The following is an 18399-nucleotide window of genomic DNA, read 5'->3' on the forward strand; positions in this document are numbered from 1 at the left end:
CCAAAAGGAGAAAGTAAGAAGGAATCTATAAATTCCTAAAATTCCCATACTTTATTCCCTATGGAAAAAGTCCTGTAAGGAAAATATATAGAAGTTTCCCATAAAATGTAATGATACCATAAACTCTTTCATCCTTAAACACCTGTTAGTCTTGCCACAGTACAATCAGTTCCCTGAAGATAAATATTTCTTGGTTTGTTAGTTGGCTACTTAGGAGTTCCTTTCCCTTCTTAAGATTTTCTGCTCTCCTGTATTTCTTTTCTAACACCATCCAACTCGTTATCCAAACTAGCAACCTCAGAATTATCATCCCTCTTCCACATGTTACACTTCTTTATCACATCCTATATCTTCAACTTCAGAATGATTCCTTAGTTTGGTCTCGTCTCTCTATCTGGTCTTTCATATGAGCTATTCTAAAGGCAGGTGGTCTGCTTCTCTTTACTCTGTCCTGTAGTGTTATCATTTTTAAAAAGTGCTCTTTCCGCACTATTGCTAAATAGAGTTTAATAATTTCTAGTAGCCTTCAGAATAATGTCTACACTTATTAGCCTGATAGTTACTACCTTTTCTTTGTCAATTTTTACTACTTTGATTTTGACCTGCATTTTGTTTGTGTTTAACTGGTTTTTCTGAATACGTCATGTTTATTGTTTCACCCTCAACCCTGAATATTTTTTTTTCCCTTAAATGTCAAATTTCAATTCAGATGTTAAACTTTCTCTGCCTTTTTTGTTCAGAATCACTTCTTTCTCTGCTCTTGCTTTTTATCCAGCTTTGTTCTATATATAATTCTTTTAAAATAATTGTATGGAAAATTGCTATGTTCTTTTATTATAAAATGAAGTTGATTTTTCATTACAAAACAGTTTATATGCTTATTGCACAATTTAAACAGATGTATAAAAGAGCCATAATTGTTCCTAATTTGGCGATAACTACTGTTAATACTTTGGTTGTATTCTTCCAGGTTCTTTTCAGTAGACATGTATATTGGATAATTTTGTTTACACAAAAAAGGATTATATTGCACATAAGTTTTTGTAAATTAACATTTCTCATTTGAAATAACATGGAAAATACCATAGACATAAATCTATTTTAAATCTGTAACATTTAAAAATGCTTAATACTTTAATAGAAGCAACATATACGCATAGTTAATACTACATCAAGGTAGAAAATTTAATGCTTATTTGAAGACTTCTAATTTTGGAAAATCGACTAATTCTGCTATTCATCAGGATTTTTCAGGCCAAAATTCAGAACAAGACTAAATTTGCCCATTTCCACCTACTATTGTTTATTCTCTATTTATATTATCCTAGAGCTTGTAGTCTTTGTACTAACGCAAGAAAGGGGAGGAAAAAATTGTCCTTATTCACAAATGATAATTATGTTTAATTTGTTAAAAACACATAAATCTTTGGAGTTAATTAAATATTAGAAACTTGGCTGAAAAAATGGATATAAAGAATGTTTATAAATATCAGCCACAAATAAAAATTAAGTTTAAACAATATCATAATAGTATTAAAACATATGAAGTATGAAGTAGTGATCAGAATAAAAGATGTGGGGGCTTTGTGGCAAACATGAAACTTTGAGAGATACTGTAACCATGGATTAGATGATGTAATATTGGAAATATATCACTTTTCCCAGCATAGATATAGAAAATTAGTGCAATCACTAATTTTCTAACAAGTTGGGCACGGTGGCTTACGCCTATAATCCCAGCACTTTGGGAAGCTGAGGTGGGTGGATCATGAGGTCAAGAGATGGAGACCATCCTGGCCAACATAGTGAAACCCCGTCTCTACTAAAAATAGAAAAATTAGATGGACATGGTGGGATGCGCCTGTAGTCCCAGCTACTTGGGAGGCTGAGGCAGGAGTATTGCTTGAACGAGGGAGTTGGAGGTTGCAGTGAGCCAAGATTGCGCCAGTGCACTCCAGTCTGGCGACAGAGCAAGACTCAGTCTCAAAAAAAAAAACCCTAACAAGTTGGTTTTTGGAGTTTGACAACTAGTTGTAAATTTATATGAAGTGCAAAGAACCAAGAACGGCCAAAGTACTCGTGAAGAACAACAGGGTAAGGACACTTGTAGAGAGACAGAGTGTGTGTGTTTGTTTGTGTGTGTGTGTATATATGTATATATTATATATGAGAGATATATATAAGATACTGAATTTTCTAAGTCAGTTCAGTGTTTTTTTTCCTTAACCTGAGTAGTAGTTACACAGACACTTCTTAAATTTTGCACATTTTTTTTTTAATTATCCTAGAGAAATTTATAAAAAACGAAAGTAAACTATAAACACCAGTAAAAAAAAAAAAAAATCCTTTTATATCAACTCCATAGAGATGCAAATACTGTTAAAAGTTAATGTTTTTAGGCCCTGGTTCCATGGCTCACACCTGTAATCCTAGCACTTTAGGAGGCTGAGGTGGGAGGATCGCCTGAGCTCAGGAGTTTGATATCTGCCCGGGCAACATGGTGAAGCCCGTTTCTACAAAATAAAATACAAAAAAAATTAGCCAAGTATGGTGGCGCATACCTGTATTCCCAGCTATTTGGGGGACTGAGGTGGGAGGATCCTTTGAGCCCAGGAGATGGAGGCTGCATTGAGCTATGTTTGCGCCACTGCACTCCAGCCTGGGTGACAAAGGAAGATTCTGTCTCAAAAAAAAAAAAAAAAAAAAGAAAAGGTAATGTTTTTAGCTTAACATTATAAATCTAAATAATGAATTTATGCTTATTTTTAATTAAGTTTATACAATGTCTGTGAACTCTATACTGGAAGATGAAGAATGTAGTGCACTTACACTGTTTTGCCTTTTTATTCTTCCTTATATTTGCTTTGGTTTGATTTTTTTATTGATTGACTTTATGACTTCAACAATATATTTAAAACCTTTTTAAAAACTTGATTTTTAACATTTGAGATATTTATGGAGTCTTCTCCATAAAAGGGAGAATTTTGCTTGCAATAATGTATGATGGGCACTTTTAACTTTTTTATGGCTTTCTTTTTCAAAGTCGTATATCACCCTCCTTTTCTTTTAACCTCATTCCATCTTTCTTCTGTTTTTTTGGGGGGAGAGTTTGGCACATCTCCTTAGTAATTTTTTCCACATAGGATAAAGGATTATTAAGTATTGCTTTGCCTTATTAACCTGATAATTTGAGTGCATATTGAAAATTTCTAGTTTCAAAAATTTCCTCCCTTCTCAGCATAGAATACGTTCGTTACTCCATTATATTTTTAGCATCTGGTATTCTTTGAGAAGTTTAGTATTAGTCTGATTTTTATTCCTTTTAAGGTAATTATTATTTTTCATTTTATATGCTTTTAGGGTTTTATCTTAATATGAGAGATTACACAAAATGTGTCCAAGTATGGGGTCCTAGTCCCTAATCCCTTGTAAAACTGTTTGATGTTTGGAAAAATCTGACCATATTTATGTTTCACCTTTTTTCCCCCCAACATTTCTCTCTTACTCTTCATAATGTTTATTTTCCCTTTCTGTATTTCCTGTTAAATAGATCTCGGACCACCTAATAAATTCTCTGTACCTTTTAATTTTTATCTCATATTTTTAATCTCTTATATTTTCTGTCTACTTTTTTGGTATTTTTAAAAATTTCAACTTCTCTATTTTTATCTTAGTTTTTACCCATGCATATTTTGATTGCTCAGGTAATCCATCCAACTATTTATTTTTCAAAAATTTTTCAATAATTGTTAAGTTAGTGCATAGAAACTGTGTCATTCTCTAGCTGCATCTTTTCATATAATTAGATAGGTCTGTTTGTGGCATCTTTCTTTCCTTGCTTTACAGGCAGTGCTGTTATACTTTTGTTTATTTTTATATATAAAATATATTTTTTGACATTTAGTAAGATGTGGAAGAGGAAATGAACATATGCTTCATCATCTCTTTTGAAGTGTAAGGACTTATAATTTTCATACTTCTTGAACTGATTCCAAGGGTAACATTAAGTGAAATTTTGTTTAGTTTCTATAGAAAACTCTCTTAGTTGTCTGGAATGAGGAGAAATACACACTGATTTCTGTATGTTTGTAGTAACAAGTAATTCTGAGACTGGGATTCTGATTTTGACTTAACCAATTTGCCACATGTGACCTCCATTTGGCAATCTATTAATTATTACTTTTACTTTCTGTTTAGTTTAATGGCTAATTATGGACAGTCTGTGTTTTAAATTCTTAAATTCTTATAGTTGTACACTTATGGAAAACATTTCTTAAATGTGGAAATTCAGTATTTTTGTTATAAGATACTTCAATTCATTTATTCAACATACTTAAACAATTAAAACATTTTACTATTTGTGTTTTAATACTCTTCTGCTCAGAAAAGTTTACATTGTGGCAACTCACAGAAGGTAACTTACTCTTTTCTACTGTGATTTCCTTATAGGTTTGATGAACTCGTGAAAAAATTCAAAGTCGAGTATCATGCTGGTGGCTCTACCCAGAACTCAATTAAAGTGGCTCAGGTTGGTTACTTATTTTAAAAGTTAAAAGGATTCAAAATGATTCTAGACCCATGTCTATTTTGCATAATTGTTTCCATTTATATTGTGTTGCTGTAGAATATAGTTTTGTTCATTTGAATTGGGATTTTAGTAGTCATTGCACATCTAATCAAAAGTTACTTTAATTGCTATTTCTTTGGCTGTTGGTAAGCTTGAACTTTTGATATGTTTATTGTTCATTTGCATTTCTTCTTAAATTACTTGTTTCCTTTCACTATCATTTTATAATTTTTCATATGTTACAGATTTATAGAAATTCTTCATATTTTATAGATAGTATTCCTTTTTATTTTATAAGTTGAAAGTATTTATTTTTTGTCATGTGTACATTAACTCTTACAGTGTCTTGTACGGTGCCTTAGTTCTTCATGTAACTTTCAAAATTTTTAATTAAACTTTATGGCTTCTTCATTTCCTGCATGTCCTCCTTAGAAAGGACGTTTCTGCCACAAGATAGTAGAAATTGCTCTGTATTATATATAGATATCTATATACATAAATATATATGCATATGTTCATACCTGAATATCTATGTATAGACAGATATGTTGGTAGATATGTATATACATCGTTATATCTATACCGGGGTATATCTTTAATATATCTGTATATCTGTCTCTATTCCCATATCTTCCAATGAGTAATTGAATAAACTCATTAGGCATATACTCTTTGAGTTACCAGTTTAACCTAATCTTGATTGAGAGAGTTAGTGATCTGCTTAATCTTCCAGCTTTGAAAGATATGAACAAGTTTTACATACCACTGGTTCTTACTTTTGCAGTTTGAAGCTAGCTCAAATTTCTGCTCATTGCAATCATGTGTCATTTCTGCTATACTAGATTTCTTTTTCTTTTTTATTGATTAATGCATTCCCTTTGAATTCTAATTAACTTCAAGAACTGGAAAAGTGGAAAATTGACAAAATCCAGAATGATTTCTTTTCAAGTAACTCTTAGTTGATTTAGACATATAGTATGATTATTCCACATACTTCCAAGCTCAGATTTAATCATAGTTTTCAAATCTTTTCTAAAAATGAATCTTTAAGGTGGTCATTAATATGAAGTGGCCTGAGTCTTTCTGTTGGTCAATTGATTTGTATTGTTTTTGGTAAAACATCCAGGTGGTCACTTTATGAACTTCCAGAGTAATAGAAAAAGGATGATTTACGGCCAGGCGCGGTGGCTCACGCCTGTAATCCCAGCACTTTGGGAAGCTGAGGTGGACAGATCACTTGAGGTCTGGAGATCCAGATCAGCCTGACCAACATGGTGAAAACCTGTCTCTACTAAAAAAGTACAAAAATTAGCCAGGTGTGGTGGCATATGCCTGTCATCCCAGCTACTTGGGAGACTGAGGCAGAGAATAGCTTGAACCTGGGCAGTAGAGGTTGCAGTGAGCCGAGATCATGCCACTGCACTCCAGCCTGGGCAACAGAGTGAGACTCCATCTCAAAAAAAAAAAAAAAAAAAAAAAAAGGATAATTTACTAAAGCCTTAATTTATAAAGGCACGTTTTGCATTTTGCAGTTTTCAGTCTCTTCTCCTACTAGAACTGGAGGTGATATGGTTAGGCTTTGTGTCCCCACCCAAATCTCGTCTTGAATTGTAATCCCTATAATCCCCACATGCCAAGGGAGAGACCAGGTGGAGGTAATTGACTCATGGGGGCAGTTTCCTTCATGTTGTTCTCGTGATAGTGAGTGAGTTCTCACAAGATCTGATGGCTTTATAAGGGGCTCTTACCCCTTTGCTCAGCATTTCTCATTCTTGCTGCCTTGTAAAGAAGGTGCCTTTCTTCTTCTTTGCCTTCTGCCATGATTATAAGTTTTCAGAGGCCTTTCCAGCCATGCTAAACTGTGAGTCAATTAAACCTTTTTTCTTTTTTTTTTTGAGACGAAGTCTCACTCTGTATCCCAGGCTGGAGTGCAGTGGCATGATCTTGGATCACTGCAAGCTCTGCCTCCCGGGTTCACGCCATTCTCCTGCCTCAGCCTCCCGAGTAGCTGGGACTACAGGCGCCCGCCACCATGCCTGGCTAATTTTTTCTATGTTTTGTAGAGATGGAGTTTCACCGTGTTAGCCAGTATGGTCTGGATCTCCTGACCTCGTGATCCGCCCGCCTCGGCCTTTTTTTCTTTATAAATTACCCAGTCTCTGGCCGGGCACGGTGGCGCACGCCTGTAATCCCAACACTTTGGGAGGCCGAGACGGGCGGATCACGAGGTCAGGAGATCGAGACCATCCTGGCTCACACTGTGAAACCCCGTCTCTACTAAAAATACGAAAAATTAGCCGGGCGCGGTGGCGGGCGCCTGTAGTCCCAGCTACTCGGGAGGCTGAGGCAGGAGAATGGCATGAACCCGGGGGCGGAGCTTGCAGTGAGTGGAGATCGCGCCACTGCACTCCAGCCTGGGCGACAGAGCGAGACTCTGTCTCAAAAAAAAAAAAAGATAAAAATAAATAAATAAATAAATAACCCAGTCTCAGGCAGTTCTTTACCATAGTGTGAAAATGAACTAATACGGGGAGGCTATTAGCTGTTCACTGATTGTCTCCTTTCTTGAGGATCTTCATCAGTTTCTGCCTTCTAAAAGTTTATTATTATATAATTAAGTTCTCCCTCAGCTTTCTCCCTGATATGGTCTCATAATAAAGCAGTCATTGCCTACTTTTATTCTTTTGCACTTTTTACAATATTTCACATTCATTCTAACAATGTATTCTAGTAATGGTTTATTTGTTCTTGTCTTTTGCAAGGTAATAAAAGGAATTTGAAGTTTTGGGTAACTTACTATGTGAGATCTTACTAGTAATCATACTTTCGTATATCAAGTTATATGACAAATTATGTCAACAAGAAAATGTCCCCAAAGCTCTTAGGTATTTTGATATGTCAAATCATGTTCTTGAATATTTTAATGAAACCATAGGCAACAAAAATAAATATTGTTGATATCTTGTCCAAGTACAATTCTAGATTTATTTGATGTACAGTACAAATGTAAATTTTGGTAAATTTCGTTTGGTCTGAACTGCTTACTAATGAAAGTGAAAAGTTCTTATCTGCTCAATATCCTGCACAGCATGTATATAACACTGCTAAAAAGGGGTGTGACTTGCTTAAGTTTGATCATTGATGCTTTCTTAATGAACACTTTTGGTTATGTTGCCAGTTTTTAAAAAATTTGTGGAAGCGCTTAATGTGATTTTTGACTTGAAAGAAATGGAAAAAGGCTGGCATTGTGACTCATGCCTGTAATCCCAGCATTTTGAGAGGCTAAGTCAGGAGGATCGCTTGATTCCAGTAGTTTGAAACCTTGTCTCTACAAAAAGAAAAATAAATGGAAGAAAATGACCTCCTTGAATATGTGCCTAAAAGATGGCTATTTTTGTTGCTGGACATAGATACCTTGCAGTACAATATTAACAAAATATGGGACCAAAGGAATGCCCTTCTCTGATTTGGCAGTACATTGAGAATGAGAATGGAAAAACAAGATTATAGAAAAAGATATGTTTTTGCGGTTTCTGTTTCTTTTGTTTGTTTGTTTTGAGATAGAGTCTCACTCTGTTGCTAGGCTGGAGTGCAGTGGTGCGAGCTCTGCTCACTGCAACCTCTGCCTCCCGGGTTCAAGTGATTCTCCTGCCTCAGCTTCCCAAGTAGCTGAGACTATAGGCATGTGCCACCATGCCCAGATAATTTTTGTGTTTTTAGTAGAGACGGGGTTTCACCATGTTGGACAGGACGGTCTTGATCTCTTGACTTTGTGATCCACCCACCTCGGCCTCCCAAAGTGCTGGAATTGCAGGCGTGAGCCACGGTACCCAGCTTGTTTCTGTTTTTGAAGAGGCCACAAGTAGGCTAGAAAAAACACATACCAAAAAAAAAAAAAAAAAAAAAAACCACACAAATAATTTTATTTATTTATTATTATATATCTTTTTTGAGACACTCTCTCTCGCTCTGTTGCCTAGGCTGGAATGTAGTGGTGTGATCATAGCTCACTCCAGCCTTGAACTGCTGGGCTCAAAGAGTCCTCCTTCCTCCATCTCCTGAGTAGCTAGGACTACAGTCATACTGTGCCATACCTGGCTAATTTATTTGTTGTAGAGACAGGGTCTCTGTATGTTGCCCAGATTGGTCTTGAATTTTTGGCTTCAAGTGATCCTCCTGCTTTAGTCTCCCAAAGTGCTAGGATTATAGGTGTGAATCATTGTACCTGGCCCAAATGGCTCATTTTTATATTAAGAGTGCTTCAGAACTCAAGTAAAAAAGTCACAGAAAAGAGCAACGAGGTTAAATAAAACTTTTTTTCAGTTTCTTTACTAAAAAATCCAGTTTTGACATCACAAATTCAAATTCAGGTGTTTTAAAACCATTTCTGCAAGAAAGAGAAATTTAACTTAGGATGATAGCCAATGTCTTTCAGAGTGTTTTAAAATGATGGACATTTTGAACACTGATAAGCCTATATAATGAATCAGTAAACACAAGGGATGTGATTCATAAGGAGCTGGAATGCCAAAACATGCATTTAGCTAAAAGATAGATGGATATTTTTATAGAACTATAAACTAATTCCTATATCTAAACACCTATTATTGATAGTAATTAAAATCCTAAGTATTCTGTTTACATGCTTTTGTTGAGAGGATATTTAGCTTAATGTCATTGCATTGGATTGATACCAAGAATGTGGGCTTGATGCATCAGAGGTGTAAGTCACAGTGGATTTTACCTTTGACTGTGTGTTAAGTTTCACCACACATACAAGAAGGATTGACCTAATGGCTCTAGTGAAGTATAGAAAGGAAACATAAAAGTAAAAATATTTTATTATTTCACAGGCAAAAAGAAGCATGCCATTGTTCTTTTTAATTCAATATTGGTAAAATGTTTAATCCAACTATAGTTACATTTTTTTTTTTAAAGTGTGACAGAAATAAATAATGCAGAATAATATATGATTATGAATAAGTTCAATATTAGTTAGCTAGAGCATTCTTAACAATTTCAGAGACTAGATGGCTTAAACAACAAAGATTTATTTTCTCACAGTGTTGGAGTCCCAGATCAAAGTGTTGACACCTTGATTCCTTCAGAGGCCTTGCTTCTTGGCCTGCAGATGGCTACCCTCTTTCTGCCTCTTTGCGTGGTGGTTTCTGTGTACATATGTACCCCTGGAGTGTGTCTGCGTGTCCTAATGTCTTCTTATAAGAACACCAGTCAGATTGGATTAAGGCCTACCTTACTGCCCTCCATTAATTTAATTACCTTGTTAAAGACCCTATCTTCAAATGTAGTCACATTGTGAGATACTGGAGTTTAGGGCTTCAACATATGAATAGTGGCAGGAGGGTCCGTGGAGGGATGTTTATAGTTCAGCCCATAACAACTATGTGTTTTTAAATTTTTGTGTCTAAGTAATAAAACATCAATAAGTTAATTTTTGGTAGTGTTCTTTTTTGATACCATCTTCCTTTTCTTTCCTGTATATGTTTTAGTTACTTTTATTATTTACCATTTAAATTACAATTAACATTGTAAACTCATAACAACCTGATTTGGATAATACCAATGTAGTTTCAATAATATACAAACACTACTCCTTTACATCTCCATCCTCTTCTTATATATTATTACTCTCATTGATTATGTCTTTGTATATTGCATGCCCATTAACATAGATTTATAATTATTATTTTATTCATTTGCCTTTTAAATCATATAGAATAAAAGGAATTACAAACCAAAAGTTCAGTGATACTGGCATTTATATTTACTATGTCCTTTCATTTCAGCCTGAAGGACTCTCTTTAGCATTTTGTGTAGGGCTGGTCTATTGTTAACAAACTGTCTTAGCTTTTGTTTATCTGGGAATGTCTTAAATAGCCCCTTTATTATAGGGTAGTTTTGTTGGATATATAATTCTTGGTTAACAGTGCCTTTCGTTTAATACATTAAATATGTCAACTCACTGCTTTTTGGCCTACATGGTTTCTGATGAGAATTAGTTCTTAATCTTATTGAGAATCCTGACTTGGGACCAGTTGCTTTTCTCTCACTTATTTCAAAATTCTTTCCTTTTCTTTGTCTTTCAACAGTTGACTATAATGTGTCTTGGTGTGAATCTTTTTGTGTTTATCATGTTTAGAGCTTATTAAATTCATGCTTCAAGTTCATGCTTGGATGTGTAGATTCATACATTTTATCAAAGTCGGGAAGTTTTGGACCATTATATCTTCAAACATTTTTTTCTTTTATTTTTTCTCTGTTTTCCTTCTGGCATTCTCATAATTAATATGTTGGTCTGCGAAGATTGTTTAATGATAAGGATTCTGACTAAATAAGATAGAAAAAAAACACCATGGTGAGTAAGCAAAGCAGAAATAGAACCCTACTGTTCTAACTAGTAACCTCAGCTTGCTTTTGTTACTGGAGATTTTTCTCTCATCCTGAGAAGACTTCAATTTTTACTTCTCTAAGTGTGAGAGATTTTGAGTAGTGTTTCACTTGTTTTCTTCACTTCTTACTGTCTTCTTCAATTTGGGAGTAATTGTAGGTTGTCAGAGAGAGTATCGAATATGCATCATTTTAAATACAGCTATCAGTAAATGGACTCTTTCATTCATGCTTCCCAGGGATGACAGTTTTCCTTGGTGCCTAGATACCTTTTTGTTCCTTGGAGATTTATAGTGTTATGTGACTCATTGAATTTTTCAGAAGCCTGATGGTGAGCTACATGAGGTATTTCTATTTAAGTTCTAGGTTCAGTTGTTTTTAAGCTTCCTTCAATTTAATTTATCTATAGTATTTTAAAATTTATTTTTAAAATGCCATCTTGGGGTATATTCTGGGCATCTCAGAAATTTTAAATACCATCTTATCCTTTGTTAACTGGAATATAAGCAGGTAATCATTTGAATCGCTTTTTTCCTGTAATTATTATCATATTGAGGCTATATGGATTTTTATTTTATTTTATTTTGTTTTTTATTTTTTTGAGACAGAGTCTCACTCTGTCACTCAGGCTGGAGTGCAGTGGTGCGATCACAGCTCACCACATCCTTGACCTCCTGGGCTCAAGGAATTCTCCTACCTCAGCCTCTTGAGTAGTTGGGACAATAGGTGCACACCACCACACCCGCCTTATATTTAACTTTTTTGTACAGATGGGGTTTTGCCATATTAACCAGGCTAGTCCTGCATTCCTGGGCTCAAACGATCCTCAAGACATTAGCTTGGTCTCCTCTCAAATTACCAGATCCTTATTTCTGTCTTATAATTTCTAATCTGCTTTTATGATTATTGACTTACATTCAGTCTTGCAGTTTTTCATGTCTCTTCCAGTTAGATAAGCCTCCATATTTGTATTTAACTTCCAGTAAAATTTTAACCATGTTGTTGTTTCATTTTTAATTAAAATTTGAGAGGACTGCCTAAATGTCGTGTGTTTTATGTTTTATACATCTCAGGGGGATGCTTTTAATTATTTTCTTGATGTAAAACATCACATAATAAACTAGTGTTCATAATTGTATTTTAAAGCTTTCCAAAATGCTATGTAAAATGAGTTTCTAAAAACACTAAACAAAAGTTTTAGGAATTATGTTTGAATGAAATAGAAACATTGAACTCAAAATTGTAAAGCTGATATTTCAAGAACTACCAATTGGTGTAACATTACTAATTGAGTTATGGTATTTAGAAATTAAAACTGATTTAAATCAAAGGACTCATGTTGTTTATCTATTTCGAGATCTTTTTTGAAAAAAGTTAATCTAAAGTTTGTCTGTATTTAAAAAAATCTGATTATCTCTTTTGTGACCTATTTTACTTAGAAAAGCTAGTTAGAGGTTAAAAGGTTTTTTATGAGATGTACTTCTGTGCATTGGAACAGTCCAGATGTAAATTTAAAAAGAAGAAATGACAATGAAGTGATCAAAGAGAATTCTCTGTTCAAATGCTTTCACCTGGAGCAGTTGTAGAAATGTCAGTAGTACAACTGTATTTATAATTATAGCAGGATGTGGCAGAAGGTGATGCAACACAGTCTCATCAATTCTTTCTGTCATTTAAGAAAGTAGTAAGTACTAATTCTGTCAATTTTATGATTAATGAATAATTTTAAGTAACATAAGCCCTACAAATAAGGTTGACTATTCAAATTTTGATACCTCCTTATAATTTTTAAAGTTTAAATATGAATTAATACTCTTCTTTGTTTGCCTTTCTGAGCTCTTCCCTTTTCAAATTAGGTTGTAAACTTTTCGTAGCTAAAATAAGATGAAGGAAGCAGTGGCTTGCTGTCCTCAATTACAATACTTTTGATGTGTTTGTGAAATTATTCTAACTTAGATCAGATTCTTTAATGTAAAGAAAAATCAGTATTTCACTTTTCCCTTCCTCCCTTTTTTCCCTCTCTCCTTTCCTTGTCTCTCTCCTTTCCTTTCTCTCTCTTTTTCCCTTCATCCCTCCTCTCCCCTTCCCTTCTTTTTCCTCCTCCTCCGTTCCTTACATCTTCTTCCCTTCTCTTCCTATCCTTCCTCCTCCCTCCCCTCTTCTTCCTTTCTTCCTACATTTTTTTATGTATTATATTAAGAAATTATTTTACTACTATTAGTGATGACATGCTTTTAGTTCTGTCTCAGCAGTTATGGTTGTGCTCTGCAGTTGTCCAGTATAAATCTATACATATCACAGTTACCCACTTCATAAAAGAATGACATATCTCTACTCTTGTGGACCTTAATGCCATGCAGTGTTCCTGGGTATAATATTAAACATGGGTACAATTTGAAATTGTATTTTTCTGTCTAAAAGCAAAACAAATAAACCTTCAGTAAGAAATACTACAAGCAATGGGACATAATTTCATCAAGGGGATGAAACTCTATTCCTTTTTATTCTATTTTGGAATTGGAATTCAGAAACTTTTTTTTTTTTTTCTTTTTTTCTTTTTTTTTTTTTTAAATTTATTTATTATTATTATACTTTAAGTTGTAGGGTACATGTGCATAACGTGCAGGTTTGTTACATATGTATACTTGTGCCATGTTGGTGTGCTGCACCCATCAACTCGTCATTTACATCAGGTATAACTCCCAATGCAATTCCTCCCCCCTCCCCCCTCCCCATGATAGGCCCCGGTGTGTGATGTTCCCCTTCCTGAGTCCAAGTGATCTCATTGTTCAGTTCCCACCTATGAGTGAGAACATGCGGTGTTTGGTTTTCTGTTCTTGTGATAGTTTGCTAAGAATGATGGTTTCCAGCTGCATCCATGTCCCTACAAAGGACACAAACTCATCCTTTTTTATGACTGCATAGTATTCCATGGTGTATATGTGCCACATTTTCTTAATCCAATCTGTCACTGATGGACATTTGGGTTGATTCCAAGTCTTTGCTATTGTGAATAGTGCTGCAATAAACATACGTGTGCATGTGTCTTTATAGCAGCATAATTTATAATCCTTTGGGTATATACCCAGTAATGGGATGGCTGGGTCATATGGTACATCTAGTTCTAGATCCTTGAGGAATCGCCATACTGTTTTCCATAATGGTTGAACTAGTTTACAGTCCCACCAACAGTGTAAAAGCGTTCCTATTTCTCCACATCCTCTCCAGCACCTGTTGTTTCCTGACTTTTTAATGATCGCCATTCTAACTGGTGTGAGATGGTATCTCATTGTGGTTTTGATTTGCATTTCTCTGATGGCCAGTGATGATGAGCATTTTTTCATGTGTCTGTTGGCTGTATGAATGTCTTCTTTTGAGAAATGTCTGTTCATATCCTTTGCCCACTTTTTGATGGGGTTGTTTGTTTTTTTCTTGTAAATTTGTTTGAGTTCTTTGTAGGTTCTGGATATTAGCCCTTTGTCAGATGTGTAGATTGCAAAAATGTTCTCCCATTCTGTAGGTTGCCTGTTCACTCTGATGGTAGTTTCTTTTGCTGTGCAGAAGCTCTGTAGTTTAATTAGATCCCATTTGTCAATTTTGGCTTTTGCTGCTGTTGCTTTTGGTGTTTTAGACATGAAGTCTTTGCCCATGCCTATGTCCTGAATGGTACTACCTAGGTTTTCCTCTAGGATTTTTATGGTATTAGGTCTAACATTTAAGTCTCTAATCCATCTTGAATTAATTTTCGTATAAGGAGTAAGGAAAGGATCCAGTTTCAGCTTTCTACTTATGGCTAGCCAATTTTCCCAGCACCATTTATTAAATAGGGAATCCTTTCCCCATTTCTTGTTTCTCTCAGGTTTGTCAAAGATCAGATGGCTGTAGATGTGTGATATTATTTCTGAGGACTCTGTTCTGTTCCATTGGTCTATATCTCTGTTTTGGTACCAGTACCATGCTGTTTTGGTTACTGTAGCCTTGTAGTATAGTTTGAAGTCAGGTAGCCTGATGCCTCCAGCTTTGTTCTTTTGACTTAGGATTGTCTTGGAGATGCAGGCTCTTTTTTGGTTCCATATGAACTTTAAAGCAGTTTTTTCCAATTCTGTGAAGAAAGTCATTGGTAGCTTGATGGGGATGGCATTGAATCTATAAATTACCTTGGGCAGTATGGCCATTTTCACGATATTGATTTTTCCTATCCATGAGCATGGTATGTTCTTCCATTTGTTTGTGTCCTCTTTTATTTCACTGAGCAGTGGTTTGTAGTTCTCCTTGAAGAGGTCCTTTACATCCCTTGTAAGTTGGATTCCTAGGTATTTTATTCTCTTTGAAGCAATTGTGAATGGAAGTTCATTCCTGATTTGGCTCTCTGTTTGTCTGTTACTGGTGTATAAGAATGCTTGTGATTTTTGCACATTAATTTTGTATCCTGAGACTTTGCTGAAGTTGCTTATCAGCTTAAGGAGATTTTGGGCTGAGGTGATGGGTTTTTCTAAATATACAATCATGTCATCTGCAAACAGGGACAATTTGACTTCTTCTTTTCCTAACTGAATACCTTTGATTTCTTTCTCTTGCCTAATTGCCCTAGCCAGAACTTCCAACACTATGTTGAATAGGAGTGGTGAGAGAGGGCATCCCTGTCTTGTGCCAGTTTTCAAAGGGAATTTTTCCAGTTTTTGCCCATTCAGTATGATATTGGCTGTGGGTTTGTCATAAATAGCTCTTATTATTTTGAGGTACGTTCCATCAATACCGAATTTATTGAGCGTTTTTAGCATGAAGGGCTGTTGAATTTTGTCAAAAGCCTTTTCTGCATCTATTGAGATAATCATGTGGTTCTTGTCTTTGGTTCTGTTTATATGCTGGATTATGTTTATTGATTTGCGAATGTTGAACCAGCCTTACATCCCAGGGATGAAGCCCACTTGATCATGGTGGATAAGCTTTTTGATGTGTTGCTGAATCCAGTTTGCCAGTATTTTATTGAGGATTTTTGCATCGATGTTCATCAGGGATATTGGTCTAAAATTCTGCAATCAAACTAGAACTCAGGACTAAGAAACTCAATCAAAACCGCTCAACTACATGGAAACTGAACAACCTGCTCCTGAATGACTACTGGGTACATAACGAAATGAAGGCAGAAATAAAGATGTTCTTTGAAACCAATGAGAACAAAGATACAACATACCAGAATCTCTGGGACACATTTAAAGCAGTGTGTAGAGGGAAATTTATAGCACTAAACGCCCACAAGAGAAAGCAGGAAAGATCTAAAATTGACACTCTAACATCGCAATTAAAAGAACTAGAGAAGCAAGAGCAAACACATTCGAAAGCTAGCAGAAGGCAAGAAATAACCAAGATCAGAGCAGAACTGAAGGAGATAGAGACACAAAAAACCCTCCAAAAAATCAATGAATCCAGGAGTTGGTTTTTTGAAAAGATCAACAAAATTGACAGACCACTAGCAAGACTAATAAAGAAGAAAAGAGAGAAGAATCAAATCGACGCAATTAAAAATGATAAAGGGGATATCACCACCGACCCCACAGAAATACAAACTACCATCAGAGAATACTATAAACACCTCTACGCAAATAAACTGGAAAATCTAGAAGAAATGGATAATTTCCTGGACTCTTACACTCTTCCAAGACTAAACCAGGAAGAAGTTGAATCCCTGAATAGACCAATAGCAGGCTCTGAAATTGAGGCAATAATTAATAGCCTACCAACCAAAAAAAGTCCAGGACCAGATGGATTCACAGCTGAATTCTACCAGAGGTACAAGGAGGAGCTGGTACCATTCCTTCTGAAACTATTCCAATCAATAGAAAAAGAGGGAATCCTCCCTAACTCATTTTATGAGGCCAACATCATCCTGATACCAAAGCCTGGCAGAGACACAACAGAAACTTTTTTTTGTCCTATGGATGGTATATTCGTTTATTTGAAATGAAAATTGAACTCAAATTTTTCTGAAAGAGTCTCATTTGTTAATTGGTTCACAAGGATGGTCTTTGCCATTTAAATTATACAGTGGTACTGTCAGCTGCCATCGTTTTTGAAAGCAAAGAAAATATTTAATTGTATTGATTTTCTAACTTACATTCCAATTAATACACATTTCCTTCTTCTTTAAATAACTTTATTGGAATATAGTTCACATACAATTCACCTGTTTAAAATGTATGACCCTGTGGCTCTTAGTGTGTTCACAGATTTAGCTAGCTGTGCAACCATCACCACAGTCAGTTTCACAATATTTTCATTATCAAATGAAGAAACTCTATAACTATTAGTAGTCATTCCCCATTTCTCTCTCACCCCCTCATCTTCTTTCCATTCAACCCCTGGGCCCCAGACAGTCACTTATCTAGTTTTGTTTCTATATGTTTGCCTATTCTAGACAATTATTTTTGTTTTTGGAGATGGCATCTTGCTCCGTCTTCGAGGCTTGAGTGCAGTGGCACAATCATGGCTCACTGCAGCCTCCAACTCCTAAGCATAAGTGATCCTCCCACCTCTGCCTCCCGAGTAGCTGGGTCCACCGGCCTGTGCCAGCATGTTCAGCTAATTTTTAACTTGTAAATTTTCTGTGGAAATGGAATCTTGCTTTGTTGCCCAGGCTGATGTTGTTCCTGACCTCAAGCAACCCTCCTGCCTCTCCCTCCCAAAGTGCTGGGATTACAGGTGTGAGCCACTGTGCACAGCCTTTAAACAATTATCAAAAACCTATTCATATCTGTGATTCTAGATTCTTTCACCAATATCTCTCCATCCTTCTACCCCTCTTATTACCCAGGCCTCTGAAAAACACCATTTTACTCTGAGATCAGCTTTTTTATAGTTCACATGTGAGTTGAGATTATGTAGCGTTTGTTTTTGTACCTGGCTTATTTCTTTTAACATGATATTCTCCAGCTTCCTCCATGTTACCACGAATGAGAGGATTTTTTTCTTTTTTTTTTTGTGGATGAATGGTATTCCATTGTGTATATATACCGCATTGTGTATATATACCTCATTCATTCATTGCCTGATGAACTCTTAGGTTGATTACATATCTTGGCTGTTGTGAATAATAAAGCAATAAATATGGAAGTGCAGATATATCTTAATCATTTCCACTGAATATGTACCCAAAAGTGGAATTGCTGGATCATTTTGAAGTCAGATAGCATGATGTGTCTTTGTCATTTTTGCTCAAGATTGCTTTTGCTGTTTGGGATGTTTTGTGGTTCTATATGAATTTTAGAATGTTTTTTCTATTTCTGTGAAGATTGTCATTGGCATTTTGAGAGGGTTTACTTTGAATCTGTAGATCACTTTGGATAGTATGAACATTTTAGCATTATTAATTCTTTCATTACATGAATGCAGGCTATCTTTTCATTTATTTGTGTCTTCTTTAATTT

General features: G+C 35.3%; 1 protein-coding gene across 9 annotated transcripts in view; it reads left to right on the forward strand.

Moving 5' to 3' along the window:
- LOC105466223 (adenosine kinase) overlaps nucleotides 1-18399 on the forward strand; it is a 567753-nt gene that overhangs the window by 152335 nt on the left and 397019 nt on the right. For all 9 annotated transcript variants that reach the window (XM_071069755.1, XM_071069752.1, XM_071069756.1 and 6 more), the window contains one exon: nucleotides 4450-4528. In XM_071069755.1, the coding sequence (XP_070925856.1) occupies nucleotides 4450-4528 (79 nt within the window). The remainder of the gene's footprint in view (nucleotides 1-4449; nucleotides 4529-18399) is intronic.

Source organism: Macaca nemestrina, chromosome 9, assembly GCF_043159975.1.
Source record: "Macaca nemestrina isolate mMacNem1 chromosome 9, mMacNem.hap1, whole genome shotgun sequence".
Classification (NCBI taxonomy): domain Eukaryota; kingdom Metazoa; phylum Chordata; class Mammalia; order Primates; family Cercopithecidae; genus Macaca; species Macaca nemestrina.